Here is a 16,227-nt window from a genome sequence, read left to right as displayed (position 1 = left end):
AGACTCCTTGGATTATTGCCACCAAATTTCCTCCTGTTAGGAAAACTTCTATATTAGGCATTAACTTTTCAAGCTAAAAATGATCCAGATGTTCCCATTCTTCCTTAGAACATACCACAGAACCTTCCTTGAATCTGCTTCATATGTTTTTAAAGATTGTTATGAAATTCATTTAGTTTGAGACTCTAAAATTAAAAGTTAACCTCTAAGTTACCTGATATAAATCTTGTCCTAATTACAGCTTTTATATTTACTTTAGATCATTTCCTAACTTTCCTTCAGTTTCTTCTTTTAAATTATAGTCACCTTCCAAGTGGACAAATCTGTTTATATTTTGTTTCATACCCTCAGTATCACTTAGGATTAAAGAATTGCTTCGTATTTCTTCTCCATATAAATTACTTGGAATATAATAATATTTTTAAAAAGCAATTACATTTCATTTTTAAATGCTGTGACTGATTTCTGTATGTTGGGTGTACGCAGGTATTTTTAGTAATATATTATTTTACAATTCTATCCATTTAAAACACTTATTTTGTATTGTCCAATTCTTTGAACTCTGTAAGTTCTTTGACATATAGAATGAATTAACTTAAAATACTTTCTATATTAAGTTTATACCACTGTTTTCAATGCTCCAGTCAGATTCTTATAATGCCAGCATATCATGATTGGGCCAAGTACAAATGGGCACAGGAAGACAAAGCCTATTAAACTGATTAAGCACATCAAATATTCAGATATTTATGGGAGTTGCTGTTTATCCTGGTAAGAAAAAAAGGATTACGTACATATCCCTGCCGAATTTTCTATCTTTCCCTTCAGATTATCTTCTGGGTTAAACTGGGCTGCAACTGAGATTCTTCTGTACTGGGAGATCAAAAGAGACCACTACAATACCATGCAATATTAAAGTCTCTAATTCAAAGCCAAGTATCTACAGAGCCAGGAGCTATAGAATAAAAATAAAAGCCACTTGCTAAAGATAGATAGAACATAGAGTCTGATACTATTTCCCAACCATTGTGAGGATATAAATGCAGGGTAGAAAACAAATCTGAAGAGGAAAAAAGGTCAAATCTCCCTTTCCTTTATTAAAGCTAAAACAAAACAACACCATCCAAAAGCTTTATGCCACATTTGAAAATGGAGGGGTAGGGCATTTTGGTGAGCTGATATCAACTGCCTCTATTTGGGGTCTGGGGGGAGGGAGTAGAGTAGATGCATGTTGTCACAAGCAGTAATGTCTAAAATACTAGTAGGTAAGAGATTTATAAGGAGATTTCCAAACCTTAGACTAAATCACTAATCTAGTAAACACAAATATGTTGCCATTTTGCAACTTAATAGGTTCTGATATGAATATTACCAAGAGGACTGGAAATTAGGCCAAAGGATTATAAATGACAAGATATATAAACAGCAAGAAAGACATTTAGAAATTCAGTGAGAGGAAAAAACTGAAGAAGTGGCATTTCTTAAGCAGATGTAGGGGTGACTGCAGATGGCATGTTAGAGAAGGTCAGCTGCCTCAGAGGCAATAAACAAGGAATTTGATTTGTGACTGAACACAAAGAAGAATAACCCAAAAAGGGAGAGTATAGCCTGCATGCTAAAAAACATATTTTAAAACTATTCGAAGTTTTCAGCAATTATTCTTCTGTGTTACTAATACCATATCATATATATTACCAGCTAACTCTCACGGCAGGTGAAGTTGAAGAGACATACCTAGACCTACCTGCCTAGTTGAAAGGAGGTTGTGTATCATAGCCACAGAGTGAGATGGAGGCTGGCCTCAACTGGATGCGGAGTTTTTTGATAGATATATGTTTTACACACACACACACACACACACACACACAGAGCTATACTTTAAAAAAAAAGTTCTACTGAAATATAGTTGCTGACAAAGACATGGGAATGATTGCTTACTGGAGACTAGCATATTTGAATATAATTTGGGCAACAGTACAGAAACAGCCAGAAGTACATGTATTTGAAGAATTTCTTACCAATTAAATTTTTTTAAAAATATTTAAACAATTTCCTAAAATATTGATCATGTTTTTGAAATTAAAGGTATAGGAACATCAGGTTTGTTATAGTAAACCACACAGGGATAAATTAATAAATCTCCCTACCTTAGCTTCATTTTCTCATGCATCCTTCCATGCTGGATACACTGATCCTCCAATTCATCATGCCTTTTCTGCATCTTCTCAAGTCTGTCATGGATATATTTATTTTCCTGACTAAGCTGGCTGATTTCAGACCTAGAGAATTAATAACACTGATGATGGATGTTGCCAGATTTTATCATGCAGTGTATCATCACCTTAACAAATCTATACTGCACATCTGCATCTTTCTTCAGAACAAGGAATATCAAAAAGTATTGTTGCAGTTCTGTTACATAGCGGGGGGCTTAATTCTATGTATTGTCGAAGGCTTTCACGGCCGGAATACGATGGCTGGTATGGGTCTTCCGGGCTGTGTGGCCATGTTCTGGAAGTTTTGTTTCCTAACGTTTCGCCAGCATCCATGACCGGCATCTTCAGAGACAGCCTGCAAAAGGTCAATGAACTCAGTTCAACCACCAGGACGTGTGAGTAGCTCACACAATGAACTTACTAATCACCCCCAGCAGCCACTCTTTAACAACTCAATAGAAGAAAAAACCTTGCCTAATCCCCAGGAAGATACACACGTATTCTGACACCAAAACAAGCAGCCACTCGTTAACCCAAACCCCACACCCCTCCACACACACCCTAAACCCCCCACCACACAGCCCCAATCCCCCCCCCCCAGATCTCTATAAATACCCACAAAAGGGTCACCTCATCCTGGGCACAGAGAGAACTGCTCCTGTCTGTGCTCCTACTCTCTGAAGATGCCGGTCACAGATGCTGGCGAAACATTAGGAAACAAAACTTCCAGAACACGGCCACACAGCCCGGAAGACCCACACCAGCCATCGGCTTTAATTTTATTGGAATTTGCAACTTAAAGCCTTCTAGACCAGTACTGGCTTAGGCAATAGGTGTCACAGTCTAATGTAGAGGACACTAGGATGTAGAAGGCTGAATTACAGAATATTTGGGGCAAGTCCACTACAATAAGAGTAGTAATAACTAACTGCCTTACTTTGCAGGAATTTGATATAATTTTTCTTTTCTATCCCACAAAACTGCAACCCTAAGCATACTTCATGGGAAAGAAGTTCCATCAAACTCTGTGAACCCCAGATTAAAAATATGATATGACACAAGATTTTGAAGACTGGAGTCACAAAAAGCATATTTTAAATCATAAAAGAGTTACCATGGCTAATAATTCACCCATCACCCATTGGGGGGAGATGGGCAGCATACAAATTTAATAATAAACAAACAAACAAATAAATAAATAATAATTAAGTCCATAATTTTGTTATTTCACTTGCAGATTTTCTTTATAGTATAGGCACTGCAATGTTACTGAAGTATCACCAATGCAAAATGTAGCATCATTAAGCCTTTGATCCATCAAGAAGCTAGAGTATGTTGTCAATCACTCCATGCACAGCTTGTTCCTTTAATTTTGATAGACAATACAGAAATTTCAACCTAGATATTTTGTTCACTGTAACTGTTTTTCTATTTATCAGAAACTCACCATTTTAGTGCAGTATAATTAAATGTCAGGTAGCTTCTATTCCTTTTGATTGAGATTAGGACAAGAACAGGATATCATAGTTGTGGATTATGTTTTCACACAAGTTCAGTTTTACGTTCTGATTCTCTAGCTTTGCAAGGCACTCCTGGTGTTTAAGTGTAATGACTGCAGTCATCCAATACAGCTTCAATTGAACATGCAGAAAAACAGTTCAACCGGGTGCATGTTCTTTACTTCAATTAAACTCACACAGTTGGATGCCTACTGTTGCCAAAATGGTAATATAATTTATCCATTATAGTGAAACAGTAAAACTACACTAAAAGTCATTTAACAATATTTATAACACCATAAAAAACAGTGTTAAAATATATGGACTGCAATATGCACCGAAATTATAAAATTTGTTTCTCATCATCGGTGATTAAAAACAGGATCATTTCTCTAGCTTCAATACACTCAACCCTGGTGACAGATTAGAATTCAAATCTTAATGATCAATTTACAATTAACAAGATAGAAGTGAAACAAATTAAACCAACCATTATATATAATGAGACCCAATGGACTTCCATTGTTGCACTTAATTACAAAGCGCAAATCACAAATACACAATAGATAGTGTCAAGCATCAATCCACAAGCCTCAGGCACTGCAATAATCCAAAAAAGGGCAAAAGAATTATATAGAAAACATTAAAGAATTGTATTTTTACATTTCCACATGTTACACAGAGCTAGATGTGCAGCTGGAGGGGAGTAAGTTCAGTACGTCCAAGATCCGCCCATGTTTGTGGGAAAATTTTTGTTCAAGCTGATTTTTGTTATTATAAATTCCTCTTACCAATTTATATCTGACCAGCAATATTATACATTACTTACTTAAGGTAACAGCTAAATCCAATAAAGCAAGTTTTCAATCTACTTGCATAATGTAACTGTATCTTTATGCACCCTGGATATAATCAGTCCCAAGATTAAATTTATATCTATCTATCTATCTATCTATCTATCTATCTATCTATCTATCTATCTATCTATCTATCTCAGTATGTTACACTTCTTGGCAATCTTACCAAAAAAACTGGAATCCTTAATGCATACTGATTTGTAAATCTTAAGCAGTAATATACTAAAACCTGAAAGAATATTTGGTTCAAATAGCAGAAAAATTCTCTTTTTTAATCTGCTAATAAACAAAACTACTGTGCCAACAAATAAGCATATTTAATATGCAAAGTAATCCTTTTGCTTTTTGATATTAAAAAAAAATAACAGACATTTAAGCAGCTTTGCTTGGGCCTCCTTGGATGTGTGAAATAGTTCAGAGTGGTCTGTTAATGTCAATATTGTTCTATAGAGCCAAAATAGGTATAATACTAGCCAAAGGAGGCCAAAACCTAGAAATGAAGGAAGTAATCTACATAACTGCAATTTAATTTGTACAATTAATCTAGAGAATGAAGTTCACACAAGCTTTGCACTGTAAAGTAAAATATTTTCTGATACCTGTAAGAATGCTTCTGATATGTCTTAAGAGACATTATCTGAGGAGAGATGGCTTTTGATTATATTCTGAATGATGTTATTTATAAATGTTAATGTCACAGGCAGATAACTGTCTCAACTTGCAGGGATTTCTTAGTATTTCAGAATATGTATTCAGACTTCCAGGGAAGAAATGGCGAACTGAAGACAATCATGGCGGAATGAAGAGCTGGCAAGTAGACCAGCTCTTCGTAATTCCTCTCAGGACAAGGAGAGGACTTGAGATTGCCCACAAGTGCTCCAGATGTCTGCAAGACAGTGGTCTCCGGTGGGTTTAGAGCTCTGGGAGACGAGGGAATAACCATCTTTCTGAAACCATGGTCAGTGCCTTCAAACAGGACACTGGATTCACATATTTCCTTTCCTAACCACTTTCAGAAATTGCTTGTTAATTGCTTTTCAGCTATTAGAAACCTTTGGATCAACAAGTTTTACCGCACTGGGTGAGTTTCCTTTAATCCTTAATGAAAGAAATTTTAAATACAAGTTTAAGGACTTTAAAAAATTATTTTAGAATTAACAGCAAAAGGGTGATTAGAACTTTGATTTTGGAAAGTTACAAACAGACTTAAGGGTCCAGACGGATTTCAAATAAGATTTTGGAATTAATTCTAGGAATCCTTCCTGTGGGAAAATGCTTTTGTTTTGAATTCTCTTTTAAGAAAACATGATACGATGAGACTTTGAAGGTTGGATACTAGAGGGAACCAGAAGGTTACAATTACAAGAGAAGAACACTGATATTTGACTTATTAATACATAAAAGAGCAAAATATTTTAACACTGGACATATTGAAGGATATTTTTGAACAATGGACATAGAAGCTAATTTTAAGAGTGTCTGCCTCTATAGATAGACTGTGTTTAAAAGACATTATGGAAGAGGAACAAGTTTTACCAGACAAGACTGAGACTGATCTGAAACTGGATTTAAAAATGACAGGCTACAAGAATGATAGGAAAAAGATGCTACACTGGACATACAAATGAAACTGGCTAACTTCTTAATAATTAAAAGGGATATACAAATAACGAATGAAAAGAGTGACCTGGATAACTTTATTGGATTTACAAAAAAGACTTGTTAAATCTTGGAAGAATTTTTTGAGAAGGGACAAGGAAAAAATGAAAAGAAATCAAGTTCTAGGACATTATTTGAAGGGCCTAAAGATCAAGATTGTTAAAAGTAAAAAGAAGAAATAACAGTTGGTTTATTTGATCTAAGTTAAAATAGATATGTTGTTATCTCTGGTAACCCTAAATGGACTTTTGCTGATCAGGACTGAACGATGAAGCTTTAAGGATTTGTTTATAGATAAGAGATGGGATATGGGAAGAAGAGATCATTTGTTGTATTTTAAGAGAAGGTGATAAGTTACTAAAATTGTTTATACTTGTGATGAAGGGGGAAGTCATTTCTTTATATATTTCTTTTCTTTTTCTTTACTGTATTCTTATTTTTTCTTTCTTTTCTATTTTTCTATTTTTTCTTTTCTGCACTTTCTATTTTTTATTTTTAGTTTTTTATTTTTATTTTTTATCTTTTTAATTGTAATTTTAATAAAATTGTTATAAAAATGTATTCATGACATCGATAATAAGAAACATACATTATTTATTACAATTATCTTCCTAATGCTATAACCATTTCATACACAATAATTATTAATTTTGCTAAAAAATTATTTATCGCACAACATAAACTTTAATAAAGACTCAGTTTCAGAACGGATTAACCATGAATACAGACATCAGATTAATTAATCACTCTAAATTTAATTCTTAGTTGCAGAATGGACTTGATACTCCAATCTCCATCAACAAAGTTTCCAATCATTATTTCAAGAACAGTGCCATGGAGATTATTCTGTAATTTCAAGGAGATAAAGGCACAAGTAAGAGTTGCCAACTATAAGCAATGACATGGAATTGATGGTAGGTATTTCTAGCTTCTGCTACAGCCAGGTTCCTTCCATATATAGACTACAACTCCCATCTCTCTCAACAAGGATGGGCATCAGTACCCAATGTGAACTGGACACAGTGGAGGAGAGGAAAATGGAAAGAGATGTCATGGAAGATGGCATGGTTACATAGAAGAGCACTACATACTACAATATTTAACTAAAGATCCCACTTGTCTATTCAGATTAACATGGTTAGGTACAGTAAAAGGGATGCCAACTGTAGCAATAACATTTCAATGTCCGATTGTATAAGTAATTATCCCTTGAATGTTTGAGGCTTAATCTGAAGCAGGCACTTGCTTTTTGCAAGGGTGATATATAGAGTACGCATTCATAAATAAATAGGCAATGTGCAAAAAGGGTAATAAATTCCTTATTTATTGTATTTATTTATCCCTTACAAAGAATATGCACCTCAAAAATAACTTTATTTAAGACCTGATTTATATTTGCCTTGAGAAAAGCACATTGTGTATAAACAATCTAGGGAGTCTGTAAGACTACAATTTGCAATCCACGAGTACATTAACAGTATTCCGTTAATTTAGTTAATAAAAGAATGGGAATTAAAAAAACCTAACAATGCACACACACCATGATATGCATACTGATTTATTTTGGCTTCTTTCTCATTCTTTTCAACCAGGAATCACTGATTCTTTTTGTAGTATGGGCCAGAAGGAAGCCTACACACACACACACACACACACATATATAGAGATGATATGCTCATTATATACTGATACTAATCATATATAGATTTTCACTAGTATGAGCATATAATATTGGCTGTAATCATCTGTTTTTTTCCACATATTAAATATGTTCATTGAGAATCAGAGAAGGAAGGAAAGAGATTAGAGATCAGAAACATCTAAGGTGGTACAGTGATTAACATGCTGTCTTACAGTGGGAAGCAGCTTTCTACTGAGCACTTATGAATAATAAGGAAACCTTAATACTTCCTAAAAGCTTCACATGCAAAGGTTACAAACTTTCTTTACCTATTTCTTTCAGTGACATGTTCAAGCTTCTTTGCCAATTGACAACATTCTTCTTTTAATTTTGATAGAAGAGCATTCTGGGAACTCAGCAATGATTCCAGTTCATTTACTAGAAACAACAGTTATACATATACAAATATAGGTAAGTTCTCTGAATAGATATTACACAAGACATTTTAGAAGCACTTTAAAATTTTACTCTGACTACAGAGTGCAAATTACTTTTTGAAGAAATTGCCTATAGCAAAGGGAAAATCTCTTCAAAGTATTAGGACAAACACATAGTCACGTCTCTTTCTATGAATTGTAAGGTTTTCCTTTTTTATTCAGATACTAATTCAGTTTTACAGAAACTTCCTAACAGAGAATAGAACCCCCTGATGGTCATCACTACAGGTAGTCCTCAACTTACAACCACAACAGGGACTGGAAAACTTGTTAAACAATGAGGTTGTTAAGTGAGGGATCATGTGAGTGCACCCAATTTTACGACCTTTTTTGCAGTGGTTGTTAAGCGAATCACTGTGGTTGTTAAGTGAATTGCATGGTTCCCCATTGATTTTGTTTGTCAGAAGCCAACTGGGAAGGTTGCAAATGGCAATCATGTGACCGCAGGATGCTATCATAAATGTACAACAGTTGCCAAGTGCCTGAATCACAATCACATGACTGCGGGAGTGCTGCGACAGTTGTAAGTGCAAGGACTGGTCATAAGTCCTTTTTTTCAGCACCATTCAGTAACTTTGAATGGTTGTTAAACGAATGGTCATAAATCGAGGACTACCAGTAATGACAAGAGCTGTCAGTTTCTCTGTACAAGAAAATGCACACATTTCCTTATAGAATACTCTTTGCTGTCTAACTTTTGTCCTCTCATCTCCATTTTTAAACTAAAAGTTTCTTCAAACTTAGTATTTAACAAATCACCCTGAAATTGTTGGCTCAGTCCCAAACAATAAGATATTGGAAGCTAAAATGAATTACAAAAATGCTTTAGATACTGATGCCAAAACTGCTATTTAAAAGGAAGGGAAAATACAAGGAAAGCACTGGCTCAGTACATGTTGCTTTTTTCCCAAAATATATTAGAAGTCCAAAACTGTATTATGAAAAACTAACAGTTAACAGTTTCATAATCGACCACTTGTGAATGGGTTGGCATTACATTTTGGCTAATCAAAAATGAAAACATTTATTCATGGAAAGTACTTTCACATAGAAACCACCATAGATGATCATGCCTAAGTTCTTTGTAACTGTGCTAAATATAATGGTCTTTACATATAATACTCTAAAAATTATCTGGTAATGCCATAGCAGATAAATATTTACATGTTTTGGCCATGGCTTATTATGCTTTATTCAGTTACAATAGGATATTGTTTCTTTGATCCTTCTGGATACCACACATATTTCCCTGCTAAATGCTTATACAGTAATATGGTCCTTTGCCAATATATCCTGCCTTGTTCTTAGCTGTTTTAGTCTGGGTGTCAAGAGTCAGGCCTTAGGAAAATATCATTTTCATTTCTGCTATGCCATATAATCAAAATAATTTTTGCATGAAGGAGGCTGGAGTTATTTCATGAGTTAATCTGCAAACTGAATATATCCCAGAAAATACAGAATCAACTAATAAGACAAATGCACAAGAGAAAGTGCCCTTAAAGGCTTAGAGCTAAAACAGCAGCTGGACTGCTGCTGGATCAGAGGTAGTCGATACCAGGATACTCCTCAGCCTAAATTGTCTGCCAGTTAAAGGAACAAAAGATCCAATAAGGCAGCCCTTCTATAGTAGAGGAAGCATGCTCTTCTGCAGCTGTCATAGCTTTGGAGGGCTGTTTGAATAGACCTATGACTAGTGCCAAGTTGCTGCTGATAAGTCTGAACTGAAGGTCATATTCCATTTGGATTGTTTCTTTTGCTGGCCAGAAGTTAAGGCTGGCCTCTTCTCTTATTTTGTGATACTAGAGATAATGGTGTTTTTCTCTCTCAGTTTTCATGGGCCTGAAAGAGGATGATGTGGAATTAGAATAGTGTGGACACTGGGACATGCTTTTCCCTCTGTTCTCCATGTCATGATTCTGTAACAGGGAAGTTAGACTAGGTTATGGAAATCTGAAAGATAGGTATGGAAGAATCCTTGGGAGGTAGCCACAGTAAGGACCAAGAAGTAGTGGACGCAGGTGGACTGGCCATTACAGAAGCAGGGTGAATGAATGTTGTTCTTGCCTTCAAAAGTATCTATCCAGCAAGATCCTGCAGATTTTCATGGCATTCCTCCTCCCACTACCCAATTAAACTTTGTATTTATGAATGGTGAGTGAATATGAAACATGATTCTAAAGAGTTGATTCTGAAGCAAAAAAACCTGATCTGAACAAAGGTTGTGAGATAACAGCCTGTGTTGTATAGTGGTTAAGATGTTGGGCTAGGAACAGGGAAACCCAGGTTCTAGTCTACTCTCAGCCACAGAAGTTTCCTAGGTGATTTTGGGCCAGTCACTTTCACGCTGTATAACCTAATCCTCAGGATGATTGTTCCGGAGAAAACAAGAGCAGGGAGCACTATGCACACTGTTTTGAACACCTGAATATAAGGCAGAATATCAATCTCATTCAAAAATAAATATATATGTTTCCTGTCTGTCCACTCAGATGCATTATATAGCATCATCCAAAATGTGAAGTGCACAGTAGGGAATCAGAGTTCCATTACAACTACCAGATATTGTCCAAGAGTCATCCAACTGTGTGGGTATCTGTTCTTCAGATGTGGATCACTGTGTAACCATCGCCTTCTTTAACAAGCTGGAGTAGTATTCAGTAAAGTGCCTCTGGAGTCCCACAGATTAGGGCTTGTTTTGGGCTTTTTTTTTTCTTTTTTTTGGTACCTTCAAGTCAATGTTGACTGCTGGTGACTTCCTGGATTAGTTCCTACAGTTTTCCTGGCAGCATTTTTGGAAATGGTTTGCTATTGCCTTTTTCCTAGGGCTGAGAGAAAGTGACTAGCCCAAAGTCACCTAGCTAGCTTTGTGTCTAAGGCAGGACTAGGACTCATGCTCCCAGTTTCTGGCCTGATACTTTAACCACTGCACCAAACTGGCTCTTTCTCATATAAGTAGTTCAGAAAGGTATGATCTTGATGGCGAATGAAGGATTATTATCCCAAATTATTTCAGCAGGGCATTATTTTGATTATGTTGTGTTCAGGGCAGTAAGACAACTATTTAGTCAGGAGAATATAGTTTCTTATTTATGAACATTAATTCTGAATGAGATTTATGCTTTTAGAAAGTCCTAACTTCTGAAGAAATGGGGGAGGCTACTGCCTCTGAACATTTTCTCTGTGCTGATAAGCCAAGGCAGACCTACTTGTTTTCCAGAAAGTTCAGAGGAATGAAAATAGGGATGCCAACCACAGCAATGGTGGAGGAGACTCAGAATAAATCAACAGAAGCTAGAGCACATTTTAAGGAGTATACTGCAGCTTCAATGGCAAAGAGGAAATTGTAATTTGCCACTGCCACTATATCTACACTGAATTTTCTAGTGCAGCTATTCCAAATTATTGTATGAAAGATCTATCACATCAAGAACAGAAGATGATATGACAAAATTTTCTATGTACAAATCTCTCACATTCATCCTAACTAAGATTAGCAGATTCTAATGATGTACTTTTTAATGCCTACTTGTTCATGGATACCCTTCAGTTAAAGTACCCTGAGGATATGACAAGATTCCTCATAGTAAGAAGCCAACCCTTGGCAGAGGTGCTTGAGAGAGTGATAGATGGATTCTGGAATTGTAATTCAACCTGTTTTAAATGGAGCAGCACTTCCCTAAAGAATCAGGTTTGCAGTCTGTGAGTGCATCTGGATTCACCAAGAAACAGATGCCCAAGAAAATGTAAATAGGAGTATCTTTGCCCAGCTTAAGCTAGTGTGCCAGCTGCACCCGTTCTTGACAAGGTCAGTGCATCCATGATGATATATACCAAGACAGGACTATTGATTGGCTAGCTATCCTGCAATATATACATTATTTACCAATAAGCAATGTCCAAACTGTATGGTACATAAATGATGAAAAGAAAAAAGAAAATCTATTTAGGGAAGATATGTCAAGAGAAAGCATGTTGAATAAGCATGTTGAATACAGTGGGAATAGATACTTAATGTGTAGTAAAATAAGAAGACTTAGATAGGATCATGAATGTATGAGTGCTTAATGAATTCGGACTGAGTACAAAAGTAAATGATTGGTATGAAGAAATACACTGAGGTGGCTTGGTCATTTAGAGAGAATAAATTAGGACTGAATTGCAAATGGGTTGAGAGGAAGGGAAAGAAAGTCATATTTTGCTAGAGTTGATGAAGTCCTGAAAAAGAGAAAAGTGAAAAGTTTAAAAAATAAAAGGCATTATATGAGGTAGTGTATGGGCATGGTGGAAGCAATGGCAGTTTGTAATATTAGAAAGGATAGGGGTGGTATAAACTAATTTTACCTATGTTTCCTTTTTTCTTATCACATGCCTTTAATTTCTTTGACTTACTTAACATTGCTACCCCAAAAATGAATAGCATGGTGGTATACACACATACACACACATTGATTTCATCTGCCCACAATAGTTTTTTTGAAATATAAAAATATATAGCAAAATTATGAAGTATGAACAGCATGTAGAAAGAACATCAGATACCTGAATCTGTCACTTGACCTTCCTCTCACAGTTAATATCTGTCAATTGAATGCACTGAAACAGTGCAGCAAGTTGTGGGATATTAATATATTAACAAGTAGAAAATACCATAAATAGAGCTAATGTATACCATCCATACAGGGTTTACCCACATTTCTAGTGAATATCCCAGTGTCCCCTAATTTTTCAGATGGTTTCAAACGATGCAAATAATCCTGCATTTTTCCATCTAACTGATAGAAACTTTCAACTAATTCAAGAGTTGAGATCCCTAGGAAGGATAGGGAATGCTGCAAAATTGTGATTTGGAATCTATCTGGAAAAGTAACATTTTAATTAATAGCAAAATAACAGATAAAACTCCATCCATGCAATTTAACATAATTACTATTGAGATTCGTTCTTTTTCTATGCCTTTACTTTTTCATTCTTGTAGCTGTATTGAAAAAAAAATCACTGGACATGAAGTACCATTCTCAAATGTAAGCAGATTAAGGGAGATCTTACAGATCTGAGTGAAAAGACTAAATGACAACTGGTTCTGCATATCTGTGCCAAGTCACAGCTGCTTATACACAGAAGTGTTGTATAGAATGTAGAAAGATGCCACAAATAGTCCCTTTCCCCCTAATACACTTATGTAGAATGAAATCATAAAGCAAATACTTATGTTCATTTATAGAAAAAATTGGCCTGCTAGGATTTGTGCCACTACTGCAGAATTCAAACAGAATACAATTTCAAATTAAGATGGCTGTCAATTCAATCCTACCCTAACTACTAAAGAAGAAAGACCAGCAAAAGATGGTAAATGGGGAAGCTAACTTTTGTTTTTTGCTTTGTCAAAATGCCCAAGTTGCATTTTGCAAGATGGGCAGCCACACAAATCATTTAAATAAATATCTAAAATCAGCAGGGACATGATAATCACATATAAAACTCTGAACTCTGGTGTAATTCAGTTAACTCATTGCGTTGCACCACTGAATCTGTAACAGGCTAGCTTGACCAAGAGCAAGCAGGTTATAAATGTGATTAATAATCAGAAAAACCATGTTTGCCAGACCAGGATACTTCCTTAAGCTGTATAAAAGAATGTGTATGCATTTATTTCAAAATTAATCCCATTCTTTAAAAAAAAAATGATTTACAAGAAGTAGATTAAATAGATAAGAAAATAGTAGAATAAAGATAGCAGCATAAAACAAACAAGCATGAAAAGTATGTTTCCTTAAAAAAGGGAGAGGAATAATCCCAATGTACCAGTGAGCAATAATAAACAAATAAAACTAAAGCAGCGCTCATCCCACCTCAAAGATTTCAAACCAGACACGTCTAAACTGGTGTCTAAATACATACATTTTCTAAATATAAAGGAGAATTGGAGAAGTTGGAAATGGAGGTCTCAAGTGGAACTTCACAACAGCTACTACAGATGCAACAGGAATTGAAAAAAGATGATACTGAACTAGGTGCTACAGATTCAGATTTTTCTAAATTTTTGAACTGATTATGGATTACAAATGTTTAACATGGAATATAAATGGAGTAAATGCTCCACAAAAGAGTTTTTTTTTAATTATTTGAAAAAATTAAAGCAAGACATTATTTGCCTACAAGAGACTCATATCAGAAAAAGAGATATAAAATATCTGACCTATAAATCCTTGGAAGAAGAATTTATTTCGGCAGATACCAAAAAGAGAATTGGAGTTGTTTTGTATATACGAAATCCAGAACTTGTATTAACTGATGAATATAGCAGTTTTATTGGGGCAGAAGTTAATTTACACGGGGTTAAAACTATGGTGTTGAGAATTTATGCCCCCAAATAGATAAAGTGACTTCCTATAAACAATCTATGGAGAAATTAACAGATTTTTTGTATGAAAGTTGGTATTTGTTGGGGGATTTGAATGGTGTGGTTGCCCCCCAATTGGATAGGACTTCTGAGAAAATATTAAAATTACTCAAACTACCAAGTCTTCTTTGATTTGATGGACAATTTAGGATTGGCTGATATATGGAGACAGAAGAATGGTAATTCAAGGGAGTATACCTATTTTTCAGAAATACATAAATCCTTTTCAAGAATAGATTTGAAGATTTGGACTTCGAGAGACCTGGCTACTAAAATTTCTAAAGTAGAGATTTTATCAAAGACCTTCTCAGATCATAACCCTGTGAGTCTGGTTTATAAAAGAAAATCTAGCTCTTTCAGATGAAATGAAGCATTACTACAGAAAGAAGTTGTTGAGGACTGCAAAAAGAAATTAAAATATTTTTTTGAAAATAATTTAAATAAAGGTACTGATTTGAGAATGGTCTGGGATGCAAGTAAAGCTTTTATTAGAGGCTACCTGATACAACATAATTCTGAAATTAAGAGGAAGAGGCAATAAAAAATTAAAAAAAAATATTTTGGATGAAATAAAAAGAAAAGAATTAAAGAATTCTCCAGGGAATACAAGTATCTCCCAATAAATTAAGATTTTACAGCAACAGTTATCTATGTTAACAATAAGAGAAATGGAAATAAAATTGAAGTATGCAAAGTAAAGAAATTTTGGATTTGTGAATAAACCAGGGAAATGGCTAGCTTATAAATTGTGAAGACAAAGAGAAAATAAAATGGAATTGAAATTACAAGAGGGAGATACTCTACTAGTGGACAATGTGTCTATACAAAATTTTTTTTATCAATATTAATCTAATGTGTATAAAGGACATGATATCCTCTTGGAGAAAGTAGATGAATATCTTAGAAAACAAAATTTACCGAAAACTACAGACAAAGACAAATTATGAACGGACTTATAACGATAAAGGAAACCCGAGAAGCAATTAAAAAGGGTAAATCAGGATAGATGCCTGGATCAGATGGACTATTGTTTGTATTATGTTTTGAGGATGAACTTTTACATCCTCTATTCTCCAGGGAGGAAGGATACCAGAGACTTGGAAAGAAGCCAATATAACATAGATACCTAAAGAGGGACAAGATTTGACTTCAGTAAGAAATTACAGACCAATATCATTACTGAATAATTACCATAAGTTGTTTACAATGATTTTAGCTGAAAGATTGAAAATAATTTTGCAAGAATTTATTCATGAGGATCTGTGTGGGTTTTTACCTAAAAGACAGTTGAAAGATGTTAGAACTGTGTTGGATATTTCGGAATATTTGGAAAACATAAGAAAAATCAAGCTGCATTAAACTTTTTAGATGCAGATAAGATGCAACTTTTAGATTTGACAATCTGAACTGGATTTTTTTGTTTAAGGTTTTGGAAGATATGAATTTTGGAGAGAATTTTATAAAATGCGTGAAATCAA

The 16,227-nt window shown here is 34.8% G+C and overlaps 1 protein-coding gene across 7 annotated transcripts in view; it reads right to left on the bottom strand.

Moving 5' to 3' along the window:
• SDCCAG8 (SHH signaling and ciliogenesis regulator SDCCAG8) overlaps positions 1 to 16,227 on the bottom strand; it is a 122,337-nt gene that overhangs the window by 34,373 nt on the left and 71,737 nt on the right. For 5 of the 7 annotated variants that reach the window (XR_015796692.1, XM_088144082.1, XM_088144096.1 and 2 more), the window contains 2 exons: positions 8,182 to 8,290; positions 2,148 to 2,279 (listed from right to left, as the gene is read on the bottom strand). Coding sequence is in view for 6 of the 7 variants with exons in the window: in XM_088144082.1 (XP_088000208.1) it covers positions 2,148 to 2,279; positions 8,182 to 8,290 (241 nt within the window). In the remaining variant the exon portion in view is untranslated. Of the gene's footprint in view, positions 1 to 2,147; positions 2,280 to 2,311; positions 2,572 to 8,181; positions 8,291 to 16,227 lie in introns of those variants that run through there. The other 2 variants (XM_088144075.1, XM_088144089.1) reach the window with 2 other exon arrangements.

This window comes from Python bivittatus, unplaced genomic scaffold, assembly GCF_059951505.1.
Source record: "Python bivittatus isolate LINGU-HERP-01145 unplaced genomic scaffold, Pbiv_v1 ctg000020_np1212, whole genome shotgun sequence".
In the NCBI taxonomy this organism is placed as follows: domain Eukaryota; kingdom Metazoa; phylum Chordata; class Lepidosauria; order Squamata; family Pythonidae; genus Python; species Python bivittatus.
Note: the sequence above shows the minus strand (reverse complement) of the source record. Positions and strands in the feature narration are given on the sequence as shown.